The 18814-nt window shown below is 32.1% G+C and overlaps 1 protein-coding gene across 1 annotated transcript in view; it reads left to right on the forward strand.

Annotated features, from left to right (window-relative positions):
• sei (potassium voltage-gated channel seizure) overlaps positions 1-18814 on the forward strand; it is a 104321-nt gene that overhangs the window by 28107 nt on the left and 57400 nt on the right. Inside the window, exons 3-4 of the mRNA XM_088271397.1 lie at positions 10835-11075; positions 17499-17680. Coding sequence (XP_088127523.1) covers positions 10835-11075; positions 17499-17680 — 423 coding nt within the window. The remainder of the gene's footprint in view (positions 1-10834; positions 11076-17498; positions 17681-18814) is intronic.

Consider the following 18814-nt stretch of genomic DNA (forward strand, 5'->3'; position numbering starts at 1 on the left):
TTCTAAAATCCTCAGTTTTATTATATATCCAAGTACATTTTGCAATGGATATGGCGATATATTATGTAACAGTCAATGCATTAATAATTTGATTAAATTACTAGCATTGTCGTATTGATTAGATTTCCACGAATAATGACAGCGTCTACTAATAGAGCCCCTTTGATGATTGACACGACATTGATTTGAATTTTCCGATCACTTCCAACTGACGCATTATTATGTGAGCTTTAGATTTCCATTCATTCTCAATCTCAAAAACGGCAAAACATTTGTAAGCTTTAAATCATCTGGATATATATACCAAATATAGAGAACCAAAATAAAAATATTTGTTCCGAGGCTTCTGGCGTTGCGGTATACTCGAATCCCTTGCTGTGCTATTTGCCTGACAACAAGGCGCGTGGCCTGTAGCCAACTGTACTATATTCAGTGAATTCACATACATGTGTAATGTAATATATACGTAAGGTGAATGCGCCTGAGAAAGTCGAAACTAAAGCCACATAAGAAAATAATATAATATTTTGAAACCCTAACTGGTCATCACGACATTTTTTTTTCCTTTATATCTTCCGTCTTGAAACCTCCAAACCATGAAATATGTACATGTAGTTTTTTCTAGCCTATGACAGCTCGTCAGCTCCGTAAATGCCCAGACTTCCATATTTTTCTTCATATTTGTTCCTAAACATAGATGAAGAAGTGTATTTAATTAGTATAGTCATCAATCTATCTAAATGCAACCAGCAATTGACCATATTTACACCAACTTGAAAAATTGTAACATTATACACATATAACATTCTCAGTATTAACTTTAAAGGCTATGTTTTATATCTATATTCAATATCCTTAATTGAGTATTGTAATTTTTAAAAAAAACATTTATTTTTACTTAAATAAAGCTACCGTACATAGGCCTGCTCCTGGGGATGCCTCGTATGACGTTTCACGCTTTTTATTGTTCTATCATTAAAATATTATTAGAAAATATATTACAGATGCATATTAATATGAAACTATAGAAATATATTTTTTAAAAGGAATACTCCGCAAAGCCTTTACATTTAGAGACTTGTCTGCAGGTAGGATAGTAAGGATAGGGAAGGTAAATGTAAAAAATGCATCACAAACACCCGGACCAATTGAAAAAAATTATTTCTTGAATTTATTTTCGAATCGAACTCACGGCGCCAGTTTCGCAGTCGAGCGTCTACCCAAATACGCCACGGCCCTGCCGACAAAAACATAAAATGTCTTATTATCCCAAATTTGCTAAGTGTTGTTATCATTAGGGTGCCATTTGTTCATTTGAGTTTAACTCGGAATATTTTAATGAGTGAGGATAGTAAGTTTTTATTTCAGAACCAACTACGTACTTTTTACAAAGTTTTTAAAACATTTGTTTTAAATTAAATAAGTAAGCTGTCTGCGGATTTTTTCAGGCGGCGCCGGCACGTTCCGCTGGCGAACAATAAAATAATGTAAATTTTGTGGTAATATATAACATTATATACATTCTTATGTACATAATACAGGGTGTGCAGTAACCCACTTGGATGCGGTCCAATATTTTTATTCCTGCTCACAAAATATAGTGTAAAATAACCACAAAGTGTAAATTAAAACACGCCGCTTTTTGTTCTGTGAAATGATTATTTAAAATGTGTAATGTTGTATTATTCAAATTGAAAGATTTTTTTTCTCAAATGAATATATAGCAGACATTATGTTTAACAAGAAAAATGTTATCCCAGACTTCACTTTAACGATGAAATATTAAACAACTTAGTTTTTTTAATGTTTTTTGTATATTTCAAATTATTTTTAAATAGAGCTTAGTAATGTAAGGCGGGATATAGATAATAAATTGCCACATTATTAGTTAATAACTAGTTATATAAGATAGGCAAGATAAGAAGATCGGCAGCCAAATCAGGATTTACAAAACTTGTGTCCGACCCATCATGACGTATGGAAAGTAGAGCGGACACTGTTGGCACAAAAAAAACGCACTTAGAGTGTCAGAAATGAAGACTCTAAAAAGCATATCAGGCAAGAGTCTCCGAGATAGAATAAGAAACGCCAGGATCAGAGAAATATGCGATATCGAAGATGTCGTTAGGTGGGGAAGGCAACGAAGGAGACAATGGTATGCGCATGTGAGGAGAATGGAACCATCCAGACTCCCCCACATCGCACTATACGGCTAATACCATGGTAGACGACTCCCAGGCAGACCACCAAAGAGATGGGTCGATAGCTGGGAATCGACATCGCAGGAGGCTAATCCCTCTTAAAAACAGGCCACAAGGCTTTTAACAAGATAAAGAAGAAGGAGAAGTAGTTATAATAGATACATGTATGATCCTGGCTAAAAAGAGTGATAGAGGGAAATATAAATGATTTTTTTCGGAGTAGTAATATTTTATTCACTCTACGAAGGCGGAAAATACATATTTTTTGATTGGTGAAATATAGCTACGAATAAAATATGTACGCAAAAATAATTATATTTAAAATATATATCGTTGACGCGTCATCAATTTGTGGAGACCGAGAACGTTTTGGAAGAGGTCTACTCTCTCGAGAGCTCTCGGGAGAATAGGAGCGCAGAAGTCGGTATTGTCCTCGAGAGTAGTATGAAGCTAAGGTTCACCTATAAATCACGTTTTTCTACGATTTTATCTGCGAACTCGAGACTCGAGAATACGCTTTATTGCATAAAGTCTACGGCTACCCGCTGCATAAAATGCTTTACTATTCGATGAACCAATATTGCAAGGAATAAAATATTGTGTTTTTCAAAATTCTATCCACTTACCAGGCTACGCCCTTAATTTGAAATGTTTTATTGCTATATTTTTTTCTTTGATTGAGTTGAGTGTTTGATTGATCGATTTTTAAGTTTAAAATTTAAAATTTTCTTAAGAGGATAGTAATACAATCATTTTTTTAATAAAAATAATACAACATAATTTACAAAATCCGATACAATTAGCCTAAATTTAAGATTTAGATGTATTGGTAGGATGTCCTGCAAACTAACGATAAATTGGTTCCGCACTCAGGAAGAAAAATGGTCTGTGTTGCCTGGCTCTAACGTGACATACGGTACGCGCTATAAGATCAGTCAGAAGCTTACAAAGAGACATCTCCGTGAACCAGGGTGGGGATTTTAATACAACTTAATTTGTCTGATATTAATTAGCTATTAATTTCAGGCAGTATTAAGTATAGTTGTTGAATTAACAACTATACCAACACTCACGATTATAATAAAGAGAAATCAATATGATACGTTTCTTGACTACGAAACTGGCATCGCGGGTTCGATCCACGCTATTTGGAAAATAATTTTATTGATATATTAATTTTCAGTCAGCCTTGAGAGTGTTGCGATGTAAGTTTTACTTTTTTTATTACCAAGTAAGGGTTTTTCTGAAAACGGTTTTTACGTTCTCCTAATTTTTGGTAGGTATTCATCTAAGACGCACGAATTTAAATGTTACTTTAATGTTAAAATTGAAATGTCAAAAAAATTAAAGGTTAAATTGAATTTGATTGCTTCTCATATATATTATGATTATGTAAGCTCTACAAAAGGCTACGCACATACAAATCAAACCTTTTCCCCAAATTATCGTCATATCAGTTAGGTAAGGATCACTCCGTTTTAGTATTGTACATCTAATCTAAATTATTTTTTATAATTTCAATCCATTTTCTAGATATTTTTACAATCTTAAAATTAATAACGCAGTTGTCCCCAATAAAAAGACCTGCAATGAAAAAAGAGAGAAGATGATATATCCTGTTATCTTATCTTTTCTATTTTCTAATGTTTAGAATAAAGTTTTTTTTTAGTTTCAGTGTTCTTTAAATCTCTTTATTTGAAACTTTTTTCCTCCAGACAAATCATTACGATAACTAAAACACCCTCCATGCCCCTTTAACATCATTCAGATTTAACTACATTTGAGTACTATTTTTTTATCATGTAACAAACCGAAATTATTCGTTAAAAACAGATCGTTATAATATTGTATTATATTGTGTAGAATACAAAGGGTAGATTTATGACTTTCATATTTTCTCATAAGGCTCGGTAAGAACTAAAAACACTACTTGAATATTAAATTACGAGGCAGTACTAGTATAAGATATGAAAAACAAAGTCTTTATTATTCAATATGGGTAGAAGATTGGTGTTCCGTAATAGAGTCTCGTGATATCATATTGTGTGGAAGTCGGTCGTGGAAGCGTGATTGGGCTTATCTCTTCACATTTATGCGTCATCCCAAACAAGATATACGAAATGCAATATTATATTTTATAAACACGAATGTGCATTCTGCTACTGCCCGGATAACACGAGATATTGGATTTTGCGAATGAAGCGTGAGATTTGTGTGGACAAATTAACTCGTTTATTTTTGTTTTTTTTTATAAAAACATTTCTTTAAATGTTGTTATTTTTGTTGATATTTCATATGACTTATAACGATTAGCGATTATCACCATAGGGCACTGCATCGTATTGACGCAGTGTGTAAAATCACTAATACATACATTTTCACGTATTTATTTGATATGATTTTCAAATAAATGTGCTCGGCCCACTAAATAAGATGTGTTTGAAATAATTATTATTATAATATTAACTTAAAAATAAACATAAAAATATATTTATATGCACACATATATATATATATATATATATATATATATATATATATATATATATATATATATATATATATATATATATATATATATATATATATATATATATATATATATATATATATATATATATATATATATATATATATATATATATATATATATATATATATATATATATATATATATATATATATATATATATATATATATATATATATATATATATATATATATATATATATATATATATATATATATATATATATATATATATATATATATATATATATATATATATATATATATATATATATATATATATATATATATATATATATATATATATATACAGTATCTACTCAATGAATTAGGGCCACGCAGAATTTCGCGCAATTTCTCAATTCAAACAGGAATAACTCAGAGAAAACCTTGAATAAAACAACATTGAATTTTATTTACACAAGAACACTTTATTACGCTTAAATTATGCATATATTTTCATATAAATATAGTTAGTATTTATTATTTCCACCTTTGGCAGAAATAACTGCCTCAATTCTTTTTGGCATACTTAAAATGCACTGTTTTATCGTGTTTTTTATTTCTTCGTCTTCTGACCTAATTTTTTGAATTTTTTTTTTAGACAGTCTACTGTCGGATTTGGGAATGAGTATACCTTATTTTTTAACATGCTCCATACGTTTTCTATAGGATTAAGGTCCGGAGAATTTCCAGGCCAGGGGAGCAAAGGCAGATTTTTGTTAGACAAAATTTTTATTATTGATTTAGCCCGGTGGCAAGGTGCCCCATCCTGCATGAAGGTGTATGGACCTTCTGTTGGGTCGAGTGTATGGTAGAAGGGCAATAAAATTCGTTCGAGGACCTGCTTATAGGAATTTTGGTTCATTGTTCCTTCCACGAAAAACAACGGCCCAGGTAAATTGTTAATAATACATGACCATATCATTGTTGCAGGGGGGTGTTTGATAACTTTAACCACACAGGCCTCATTGTAACGTTCCATTGGTGTTCTCCTGACGAATCGACGGCTCTCTGTCACGGCTTCTAACCGGCACTCATCACTAAAGATGACCTGAAAAATAATGAAAATTTAAGTTTAATTCAAATATATAAGTTTATTGACTAAAATGATATGTTGAAAATTCAATTTAAATAAATACCTTTTTCCAATCATCTACCGAGTAATTTCGATGTAGCCTGGCCCATTTTAATCGATCCGCTTTCATTCGTGGTGTCAATTTTGGTACTTTTACAGGGCGCCTGCATTTCAGATTTACTTCGTAAAGACGTCGCCTCAGTGTTGATACCGATATATTTATACCCTCTTCTTCCAATTTTATTTTTAATGTTTTTGCTGATGCACTTCGGTTTTCTAAGGCACTTTGAACGATTTTTTGATCAGTCCTCGGTGTTGTTTTTCTAATCTTACGACAGTTCTTTCGCTGATTGCTGGTGGCGGGTGACTGATTTTTTATTGATTTTGAAATTTTGTCCACTGTTTGACGAGAAACGTTTTCTTTTTTTGAAATTTCTCTATTAGATAGTATTCCTAATTTCAGTAGCACTATAACACTAGACTTTTTTTCCTCAGAAATGTCTTTACTTTTTCCCATTTTGTCCTTTTCAAAAAAAACACTTGTGTTTACAAAAAAAAATTATACTTTATGAACTAAAATTAAAAATTAAGTTTTTTTCACAAGACACGATAACTATATAACCTCTCTGAACAAAACAACAATCAAAACTCAAGAAACTTCACTAATAAATGAGATAGGGCTTTTTTTTGAACTTTCAACTATCTGTCTACCTGTGCTAATTAGGGACCTTTCTCAGAAAAAGGGTTTAAAATTTTGTAAACGCTTAAATAATCCAGGTATATTTTACATATTATTGAAGGTAATATACATGATATTAGATGTCAATAAAAAACTTAAAGTATTTATGTAAAATAAATGTAATAATCCAAAAGATTTCAGAGTATTCAAAAAAATAATGGGTGGCCCTAATTCATTGAGTAGATACTGTATGTATGTACGAGTATATCTGCAAATATATTAAATTATGCATAAAAGTTTAGGTGAGTTGCAGTGTAAGTTGTAGTGTACTTTTCTGGGAGAAGATTTTTTCGTATTTTTGAACTATACCAGTACACCTATAAAGCAGAACCATAAATGGATTATCATAAATTATCCGGAGAGTTTATTTTATAAAATTACTTGCTAACAAAACCCCTCTAACTTTAGCTGCTAATATCCAATCTAAAAAGAGATGTTGGGTTTCTCGCAACTCCGTATCTTTTACGCTAAAAACATGTTTGTTGAACCAGAAGTTACAAACCTTTGATTTGCTAATAAATAATACAATGAAAAAGAAGAAAAAAAAATGAAAAAAAATGACTCGTTGTTCTTGGGTATTTAACTTTGTTGAATTATTAAAATATACATGTTTTAAATTTTTTTCAACCTATGTAAAACACAAATACTATATCAAGTACCCATTTGTACTACATATAAATTTGTACTTATAAAACCTTGTATCGACATTCTATTACATCGAAGGATCCTTGTATTACATACTCAAAAAATAAGTTTAACGGACGTTATTAACTACTGTTACATTTTAATATTTCCAATCTCTCGCTAATGGATTATACAAAATTAAGTTCAGTGTCTTTTATATCCTTATCACTTACATAATAGTTTAATGAGTATGTTGTATATAACCTTTTCATTTTGCTATATATCTAGCTTGGTTAGTAAGATTGAACAGTACGGCCCTAAATCGCCGCACCTCGCCAGGACGCCCGACCCCGGCCTCCGGCTTAATGCGGTTCCCATTGTCTCATCATATTTTGGCAAAACACCTCTCGTCCAACACATGCAATTCAATATGGCCTTATAGTGTATAGCGTGTTATGAAAACCTTTATTTATTTTTATACACACTATCTTACCATCGCTTGTATCTTGGTGAATTACAAAAATGTGGAACTTCCCTTATAGATTTAAAGCTATGCAGAGATTTCGCTTGAGCCATGTTAAATCCAGTCTCTCTCCTCTACATTATTGTAGCGCTCACGAAAGGGATATTAATGGTGAAGAAGCTTAAGAAACAGAAACTATGCCAACTTCTTTCAATTTCTGCTTTCTTTGGACTGATGATGTAAATATAGTGTATTTAATATTAAAATAAATAAGAGCATGATAATTTCACTAACGAATTATTAAATAACCACTGGTTGACGACTACAGCAGTAGGACCTGGGGTATAATTTAAAGAGAATCTGTCTGGAAGGGTTGCAAAACCTTTTAACAATGGCTCGCGTCTGCTGTTTCGTTCTGGGATCAACTTCCTAACAAACTTACGAGTAGTTATTTCTTCAGACAGAGTCTCGGAAAATGGAAATGTTTATGAAGAAATACCTCTATAATAAGAATTTATATTAACGTATTCGTGCTCCGAAAACCTATTAAAGCGTACGAACAATTTTCGATATCGACTTCCTCTTTAAGGTGAGATTGTAAAATCAATTAAAAAAATTACGAATAAAAAAAAACTACAATTTTATGTAAGATATAACATCAAATCGAGGCCATATTACTTGTTGGATAGTTATAGAATGTAGGGTGAAGTCCTGCGCTTCAGATTCTTAGATCTAAGAGTAGAATATACTTTATGAGAAGTGGCTCAGGGTTAATCACTTTTCCACTATAAGCGAAAATACATAGAGGTGAATTACCAGAAAATTAATTAGATTCAAAAAAGAAAATTAGCAATCGCTATCGCCCTTTGGGGTTACATACCTGTACTCGTGAAACTAAGTAATAAGGTTGACAAGCCACTGCTAATATGCACGAGGCTCTTGACTACAAAAGTAAGGTAATGGTCCTTAAGTCGATCAATAAACGCGGAAAAATAGGCCCACTAATATTTCAATATTGAAATTTTGTACAGTAGATAGTTTTTAGTATTCATTAGTCTTGAAGAAGATGCTGTTTGCTTCAAAACCAGTCAACATTATAATTTAGCTATATTAGAATGTATAATGATTTAAAAGCAAAGTTTTTTAAAGTTTAGACTCCGAGTTCTCGTCAGTAACCACTGGACCACAAACGGATTATTTAACTGATCGGTACCAAATATTAAATTCAATTTATTATCTTTGAGTAAAGAAGATATCAATCTTTCGGCGCAGTGACTTGGTGCGATCGATATTATTATATGAAACGAAGAAGCTTTAATCATTAACAACATCGCTTGGTTAGCTAGCGTCGCGACGTCAAAATGCTCACACAATATCTATCCCAATTTGCCAATATCTGTCCCGATATTCCGCATTATAATATGGAGTTTATGTTCTGCCACGAACCTGTAGTCTATGTAAGATATAGTGGCGCAGTGCATTATTCGGTATAGATATAGTACGTATGCCGGTATACATGCATTCACTTGCATGACCTATGAATTCGTATGAATGATAAGTAAAAGAGTGAACATGTGGAAAATGTGAGAATTTTTTAGTTGAAATAAATTTCGTTATTAAAGATTTTTAAATGAATTTATTTTTTATGGTGTTTTATACAGATTCTTAAATATAAAATATACAAACTTAATAAAAACTGACAATATCCATGATATAATAAACAATGAGTATTTATTACATGAAAACAATTATAGTTTAGTTTCTAATTGAATTATTTAAAAAAATATATATATATTTACAGTTTATGTGAGGTGAATACAATTGATGAATACAATGAAATAATTAGTAAGATGAAAGTGATATTTGATTTGTTTTTGTCGATATCAATTTACCCTCTTTTCAAATTGTATTTTTGTTTCTTAACTGGAATCTCCAAATGTCGATAGATATGTGTGTTCATAATAAACACTCGAATGTAAGGGGCTATGTGGACGTCACAGAAGCAGGTTGTTCAATCTTCGACCCCCTAAAGCCTTTTTTAGCCCGAGAGAAAGTTTTCTCACCTGTCGGACCCTCTTCAGAAAAGAGCCCCTTTATCTACATGGGATAGCTCAAATCGGAGGGTGGAAGCAAATTGATGTTTTCTATTTGTGGAAACCGAATTGACGATTTTAAGGGATCTTATTTTTTATTCATTTTTTATCATACAAAATAAACAGGGAGTATGGAATAAGTTTTCTAATTATATTTTTTCTTCCTATCTACATCCGGTTATGCACGGGGGGCAATTGCATTTATTTTTAATTTAAGAAAATAGGCTATAAAATTATTTATTATTATTTCTTGATAAACAACGAATTTGTATAAAGATATTTATCTTTATGCAAATTCGTGCGGAGTAGTTATAACAGATATTCATTACTGTAAATCGAATTTGAGACTTTGTGGATGATGGCAGATTCGAAAAATAAATCTCAATATTTCATGTAATTGACTTTTTAAAGTTGAAATATTTTTAAGACCAGTTAAAGCAAAATTCTGAATCTTGATAAGAAATTAGTAAAGCATTAATTCCTTTGAAGTGATTGGAACTTGAGATAAAACCGATTTATTCATTTTCTGTTTATGCCGACACTTTGGAATGTCCTTCTTAAAGGCTTACTCAGCGAACGATGCGGCCTCTTTAATTCGTTTGAGATATTACTAACTCTCCACTGAGTTTCAGTCATTCATGAACGCTTTGTTATTACTTCTCTCCACACAACTCTTTTCTCTATTTAATTTATTTTACCGTCATGTTTGAAAAGGGGTTAATTTTATTTTGTATTTTGTATTCAGATTTTATGTCTTTTACTAATAGAGTTCTTGAACCCTTACAAGCGGAGTCTAGTAATGCGCATTCCAAAACCGAGGTCGTTTTTTTGATTATTTTAACTGTGGATGAAAATTTTAGAATCTTTTTCTTTGGAGCCTGTAAGAATTGGAGTTAGTAGATCGTATTTGAAACTATTTACCTCGCAACACGACACGTATATCTTCTTCTTCCTCTGGTCCAAGGGCCAAGTGCGAGTCCGCACTCTAGTAGCGCATACAGGACCGCATCGGAATTTGATGAATTTCAGAGATACAACTTGTATAGAAATACAACAAGAATATAATCCTTCATAAATACTAAAGTCTAAGTTCGGTTGTTGTTCAGGTCCTGACGCTGGGCACGCTGGCGCCGCAGTACCCCGCGCCGCCCGCGCGCCTGCACCGCTTCACCATCCTGCACCACTCGCCCTACAAGGCCGGCTGGGACTGGCTCATCCTCATGCTGGTCATCTACACGGCCATCGTGACCCCCTACGTGGCCGCCTTCCAGCTCAACGAGCCCGAGTACAGCAAGCGCAAGACGCGCCGCTTCGGCGAGGACCCCATCGTGGTCGTGGACATGCTAGGTGAGTTCTGCCCCATTTTCATACATACATACATGTCCATATTCATTGCCATTCTAATTATGTATTGTCATCTCCGCGCGTCAAGAAGCCGCGTTTTCAACTAAGCCAGGCCTTTTTTAAAAACTTTTTTGTCTGTTTTAAGTAAGCTCAAGAATTATTAAGGACATCGGAAGAGTCTCTTCTCTAATTACAAAATAAAAGGATGTCTGTTGCGCGGAAATTACAGGATAATTAGGGCTCTAGTTTCCATTGGAGGGAGCGAGAGAAATAATTAAATTATCGTCGTAGGGCGACACGACCAATGATTGGCAGATTCAGATATCATTTGGGAATTATTCTGGCAAGGAATGGGTTCGATCTTAAAATTTCTTACATTTATTTTTTTACTAAAAAATATCCTTTCACATAGAGGTAAATTTATGATCTCTTTATAGAAAAGTATTTTCATTAAATATATCTTTTTTCGATACATTTTAAGCTTTTTCAAGCCGGAGCACGTTCCTGTTTTTTGTTTGAACTTTAGTCGTCAAGAGTGTGAAATGACGCCATCTTTGAAAGAAAATCTCGAAAATCTATTTTCAAATCGTTAAAATTCAAATAAGAGAGTAAAATTAAATATTTCATTTTACCCTTGTAAAACTCAAAAATTGTATTTATCAGGTAAACTTTGCCACAAAACTGACGTTTTAACAACGTAGCTTAGATATGTCAAACATTTTTTTGGTATAATATATATATATATATATATATATATATATATATATATATATATATATATATATATATATATATATATATATATATATATATATATATATATATATATATATATATATATATATATATATATATATATATATATATATATATATATATATATATATATATATATATATATATATATATATATATATATATATATATATATATATATATATATATATATATATATATATATATATATATATATATATATATATATATATATATATATATATATATATATATATATATCATTTTAAACAACGCATAAATTCACAATCTCTTGCCCTATTATACAACATTCTTCACGACCCCAGTGCACCAATTTATCTTGTAGAAAACTTCGTTTACCTTTCTGATCATGGTCTATCGCTTCGCTCTTCCCAAGAGAGAACACTCTCCATTCCTTGCCACAACACAGCATTCCTCAGTAATTCCTTTACTGTCCAAGCGGCTAGACTCTGGAATGAACTACCTCTACATGTAAAAAATGCACCTTCTATCTTAACCTTCAAAAAACGCCTGAAACATCATTATCTTACCTTAGAACCCTAACTGTCCATCTCCTCCTCCCCTGACCCCTCCTCTCTTTCTTAAACTTGCTACCGAATTCTACCTATTTATCATTAGAATCCTAGAATACTTTTTTGTCTAATTGTTAATTAATTGTTTTTTAGTTTTTTGATAAAATCTATTACATCAGACAATAATATGTATTAACTTTTAAAAACGTCTGAGACATTACTATCTGTCATTAGAATCCTAACTGTCGATCAAACCTCCTCCCTCTACCTCCTTCCCTAAATTCCTTCTTCCTTTGCCCTCCTTATTATCGTCTTTTGTTAATTTATGTTTCTTTTTAAATGTCAATTTGTAATTTATGTTTTTTTTAATTGTTCAAGTACTATCTGCCCACTGATTGCAAACGGCTATATATGGTATCAAACGTTTTGATCAATATCACTAGTCCGTCTTTGGTCGGTTGGAAGATATTGCTTTTTAGCAATAAGCCCGCCAATGTACTTTTTATTTTCTGTACATGAAGTTTAAAATAAATAAATAAATAAATAAATAAATAAATATATATATATATATATATATATATATATATATATATATATATATATATATATATATATATATATATATATATATATATATATATATATATATATATATATATATATATATATATATATATATATACAATATATATACAATATATATATATATATATATATATATATATATATATATATATATATATATATATATATATATATATATATATATATATATAATATAAATTGTATATTCCTTTAAAAACACGATTACTTTAACTTCTAAACAAAACTGATCAACCACTGGTTTAAAAATCCTTAAGTCGCAAAAATCCATACTACATAGTCAAAGAGTTAGAGACTAGGCTTTTGCAATTTGATATAGTATATTTTTATACCGTAAAGTGGGTATACTTTGCACCATGGGTGATACTTTGCACCACCTTCTGTAAAGAAATTGTGGAGCTGGTCATCTCTGATACATGTCATTTTTCATTCTTTTTTCTATTGTTTCTGATAGATGGCACTTCAATCTACTTTTTTGTTTAAAGAAGTAACATTCGGTCGCTATTGCTTCAATGCGTATTTCCTGTCCGAACGTAAAGAAAGTTTTCTGTCTGAAAATTGTGTCCGAAAAAATCCAATGTAATCAGTATACTGAAACAAGTTACAACAAGTGAGTGGTCTCTAAATCGTAGGTAGGTAGGCCCTGCTTTTCTCAAATGTTGTATTTTTTGGTTACGTTGTCAAGTTTATGTAAAAATTATATTTTTTTAAGAACTTACTTGTATTGACTACATTTGGGGTAACATTGCACCTGGTGCAAAGTATCCACAAAGGGCCATAGTTTATCAATTTGATCAAAAGTCTTAAAACGGCTAATACAACTTGACATTTTCCTAAATATCTATAGGTTTAGTGTACTTACTTAATTCCTGATGGTATATTTTTTTCAAAAATGTCAAGAACACACAAGCAGCGGCCTTATGCCAGACGATACTGCGATTTTACACCGAAGAGAGTGGAGCAGTGTTTGGAGGCTATTCGAAATGGTACAATCAGTCAAAGAAAGGCTGAAAAAATTTTCTAAATCCCCAGAAGGACGATTAACTATAAACTCAAAGGTCAGCACACAAAACCTGTGGGAAAACCTCCGATATGTGACAAGGGCGAAGAGCAATCTTTCGTAAACTGCATAGTAGACATGAGTGAGTACGATTTCCCAGTGAGTGTTTTTAACATTCGCTACATTCTAATAGCCTATTTGGATAGATTTGGCAGAAGAGTACGAATATTAAAGAACATCGTACCAGGCTCTGAATGGATAACATCATTTTTGCAAAGACATAAAACCTTGACTGTTGCTAAAACTAGTCAGTTGCTTAATCGGTTGCCATTAAAAGCGTATGACGATGACGCGCGCCAGAGTTTTCAACAGTTTTTGGAAGAAAACAGATTCAACCCAAAGAATTCAGTCTTAAAACGCAGGAAAACGATACCGATAGAACCAGGTAAGAGCATTGCTCACGATCCAAATGTCGAAATGAACGTTGACGAGACACAAATGCCACCTGAATCAACTACATCAATGATCCCACCTTCCGCATTGAAACTTCCAGCATATCTAGCATTAACTGATAATAGTTCACACGGAAGCTTTGAGGAAGAGGGAGAAGAACAAAAACGATGACTGAAACCAGTTATCGTATTTGTTCCTCAGTGTCATTAGGACCAGTAAAAAAGAAGGTGGGAGAATAAGTCGTATTTCATTATGGAGGATAAAATTTTCCGGGACAGATTTTAGAAATAAAGAAAAATAGAGTTGTTAAATCCATGCAGGAGAGTCTCAAATCGTATAAGTGGCCCATGAAGGATGACTTTCTTCAATATTCTTGGAAAGATGTAGTGGGTTCCATAAAAGAACCGAAAATGCAATCCAAAAGAGGTTTCTTTACCGTCCCGGAACTTGACCATATTTAGACCTAATTTAATTTTAATTCCTATTATCTATGTAGAACGATATGTTTTAATATCCACCTTTTATTTTATATAATTTTAAACCTTCAGTATTGGAAAAAAAACATTTTTGTTAGATTTTTTAATATTTAAAAAAAAAATTCTATCAAGTGTCTTATTTTTCCATAATTATACAATAATATAATCTGCATTTAGTGAACTGTGAGCCAAAATCCTTCACAAAGTGCAATGAAACTTGTAGGATAGCCTTTACTTTGCATAAATTTGGATTCTAGTACGAAAACTGTAGAGAAAATATCATGGTGCAAAGTTGTACTTTACCCCGGGATACTTTGCACCAAAATATAAATGTAAAAAAAAAATACAGGCAAAATAGATAAAAATTTAAAAACGTATCAGACATGTTACAGGTATATGTGTTATTACATTGCAATAGTTGAAACCTCAGAAAAAGTAAAAAACCTGATCTGAATAGACAATTTTGTGAAAAAATGCAGTATTTTGGTGCAATGTAAACCCACTTTACGGTACTTAAAGCGCAGGGTTGATCATCCTGCTTTTAAGTAATTAACGATCAATGTAACACTTCGTCGATACGATGCAGTGCATAGCGCACCGCATCGAACTTTAGAAAAAAATATGCATCCGTAAAATATTTTTAGGTCTAAATCAATTACGAATCGTGAAATTCAATTTATTTTTTGATGACCAGAGATTTGTACAGATGAATATGATACATTACTAATGCAATGCAATTAGTTGAGGAATAGGCCTCGAAATACAATACTGTTATCGCTCTTCTATTGCGACTGTATGTCTCTGTGTCTACTCAACTAACGAGATGAGAATTTGTCGCCCGAGGCGAGTAATATTATGTATGCATTCATTTATAGCATGGCATTATATAATATAATCTCGTACATATTGTCACATATCACGATTAACGTCATGTGGATATCTGTTTTATTGGAGAGTAATTTGAAAATGTTCTTTTGTATGTGCATTTACTCGTATCATAAATTTTGCTTTAGAAGAATTGTGTTTTTCTTTTTTCTACCATATTCGTGACTCGTTCGCCCTCATTCGACCAACTGTCCGTTAGCGGAGTGGGCAGTGTATCACTCAAACTGTGATGTCTATATGTCATAGTTTGTCATTTATAATATAATCAAATGTCGCATATTGTTATGATTTATTGTATGCCAAGCAATCATTACTCATGTTAAGTTTGAATATAAGCACCATTAGTGCCAGCGAAATGTTATTGTTATACATATCTCTTTCGCATGAATTTAATACATGAAAAGTCTATCATCGCAATGGACGTCTTGTATGGTAGCTGTGTGGTTCAGCACTCTATTATTCTAGAACAATCCAATATGGATATATCATCTAAATTTGTATATTCTTATTTTACAAGCTAGGCATGCTGCATATAATTTCACAAGTGTTTTATACTTCATTTGAGTAGTCCACTTGCAAACCACGTTATGTTTTAAAAAAAAGTTTTTTGGCCATTTGCTCCAATCGGTAGAAAATTGAAAGTTCGTTAATATAGGAATGAAATGGAATAGAAAAATCAATACTCTTGCAAAATTCGCTATGCCGCCGATCCAAAATCTCTTTCTTAAATCTCTTTAAAAAAAAGTCCAAATCGGTAGAAAATTTAATATTCTACACGCTGTTGACATTGGCTAAAAAACTTATTTTTTTAACATAACGTGGTTGGCATGTGGACTACTAATTTCATATTCATACTTATTTTTCCGTTTAAATTTACGGATGTTAGTTAATTTTCGCTTAAAGTAAAAACAAAAAATCATAGCACATAATGCTGATGATGTCATTTATATGTTGACATTCATCGGATCTGAATACAAGAATATTTGTCTCATTATCTCTGTGAAAATGATTAAAAGTTCCATCATTATTTGTCTGTTCTAATTCAGGTGGATATGATTCAGCCATTCAAAAAATCCACATCAGTAGTCCTAAAGACCGGGTGGACGATGAATCTTTTTGGTTAATCCGTCAGTTAATTTATTAAATCGGATCAGTGTCGGATCCCAAAACAAAAAAGGGTTGTCGAATGTATTTGAAAGGATCAGCATCCGTAAACGAGATCCGTCCCTCAATCTGTGTAGGTTCCTAAATGGATGTTTAAATCCAGTACAAAATACGTACTACATAGACACAAACTACGACACCTATGGTTGAAAATTGAGAAAATTGCGAAGTGTGTCATCACTTGTAACATATATTCTTCTTCTAACTCTTATGTGCAACCGATGGTGCATAGGGCACTGCATCGTATTGACGCAGTGTTATCTTGATCGTTACGCACATGAAAGCAATGTGATTTTCTGCGCTTCAAGGACCATTCCAGGGTAATAATAAATAAATACATATTAGAATGTAAAATCACTAATATTTATTTTCACCCCCTTGGGAATTGAATCCGGTACCTTCAGCACGGTAGTCAAACATGTATTATATTATATTTTAACAAACTATTCGAATTAGATTAACATTGTTTTCAGTGAATGAATGACAGGTTTCTAACCCTTCAAATGGATATTTTAGAATAGGATTAGCGTATAATGGCGTTGTTGTGTTGTTCCAGTGGACGTCACTTTCATAATCGACATCCTGATCAACTTCCGCACGACGTACGTGAACGGGTGCGACGAGGTGGTGTCGCACCCCTACCGCATCGCCATGCACTACCTGCGCGGCTGGTTCATCATCGACCTGGTGGCCGCCATCCCCTTCGACCTGCTGCTCTTCGGCACCAACACGGACGAGGTACGCTCGTCCTTCCACTCTCCCTTGTCGTTAATTACTTGGATGTTTTCTTCCTAGTTATTATCTTATTCCCTCCTCAATCGTCTCCCAATCATTTTTGTAATTAATTTATTGTTGTTTTAACTGTTTTATTATCATCATTTGTTTTTTTTGTTGTTGTTTTGTCTTTGTATATTTTGTTGTTTTAAATTCTTATGTATGATAAGTTTTTTTGTTAACATTTTGCATTCGATTTATTGTTTGATCTTTATCATCTTTACAAAACTTTATTTTATAAACATTATTCAAATTATACAAATTCTTTTAAATTCAAAGATACCATTTATACGGGAAATCTAGAGAGATAATTTGAGGCACTGATAACAAATATATATATTTTTAAATAAATCAATTATGTTCATCATATTTTTATTAATTTCAATTTAAATACTGATACGTTATCATTTACCAGTTCAAAAATGACCAAAATAAATATGAAGCGATATTTACATATTAACGAGGACCATCTAAATTGGTTATTGTTGAATTGTAGAATAAAATCCGGTCACTCAGTTGATTCGATCAGTGGATCTGGATTACTATCATTTTATATTGCATTAAGTGATCGGGTAAATAACACGGGATGTATCGAGCGATGGACCTATTTATTCGTTAAATGAATGCAACAAAGGTTCCTTTAATCAGCATATTAACTATAGAAAAACGTGGACAAAAAGATTACATATACTAATGAAAAATAAACGTCGCATCATTGGATGTTTCATCCTTTTGAAAGTTTGACTTTGTATTGAAAATTCATATTAAAAATTATAAGCGAATCTTCATCGTGCGTATCGTGAGTAATTTGTAAAAAGTATATGGGCATTTAAAAAAATGTTTTTAAAATTAACAATGATTTATGTAAGCATCAATAACACTCGTGGGGAATTAGATCGCGGTGAATAATTAAGATAGGACCAGTAGACGAGCAGACTAGTATTATAGCGAAGGTAATGATTCCCATCGGAATACGTTTAATCGATGACGTGATTACCTAGAGATATAAAACCACTAATTGCCTTTTACAATGCGACCGCCATCACGAGTACACGGCGCGCGGCGGCGGCGTCACGATACGGTTAGCTTTTCGTGGCA

The sequence above is a fragment of the Brachycentrus maculatus genome, unplaced genomic scaffold, assembly GCF_059751285.1.
Source record: "Brachycentrus maculatus isolate JH-2025_06_01 unplaced genomic scaffold, ASM5975128v1 h1tg000440l, whole genome shotgun sequence".
Lineage (NCBI taxonomy): Eukaryota > Metazoa > Arthropoda > Insecta > Trichoptera > Brachycentridae > Brachycentrus > Brachycentrus maculatus.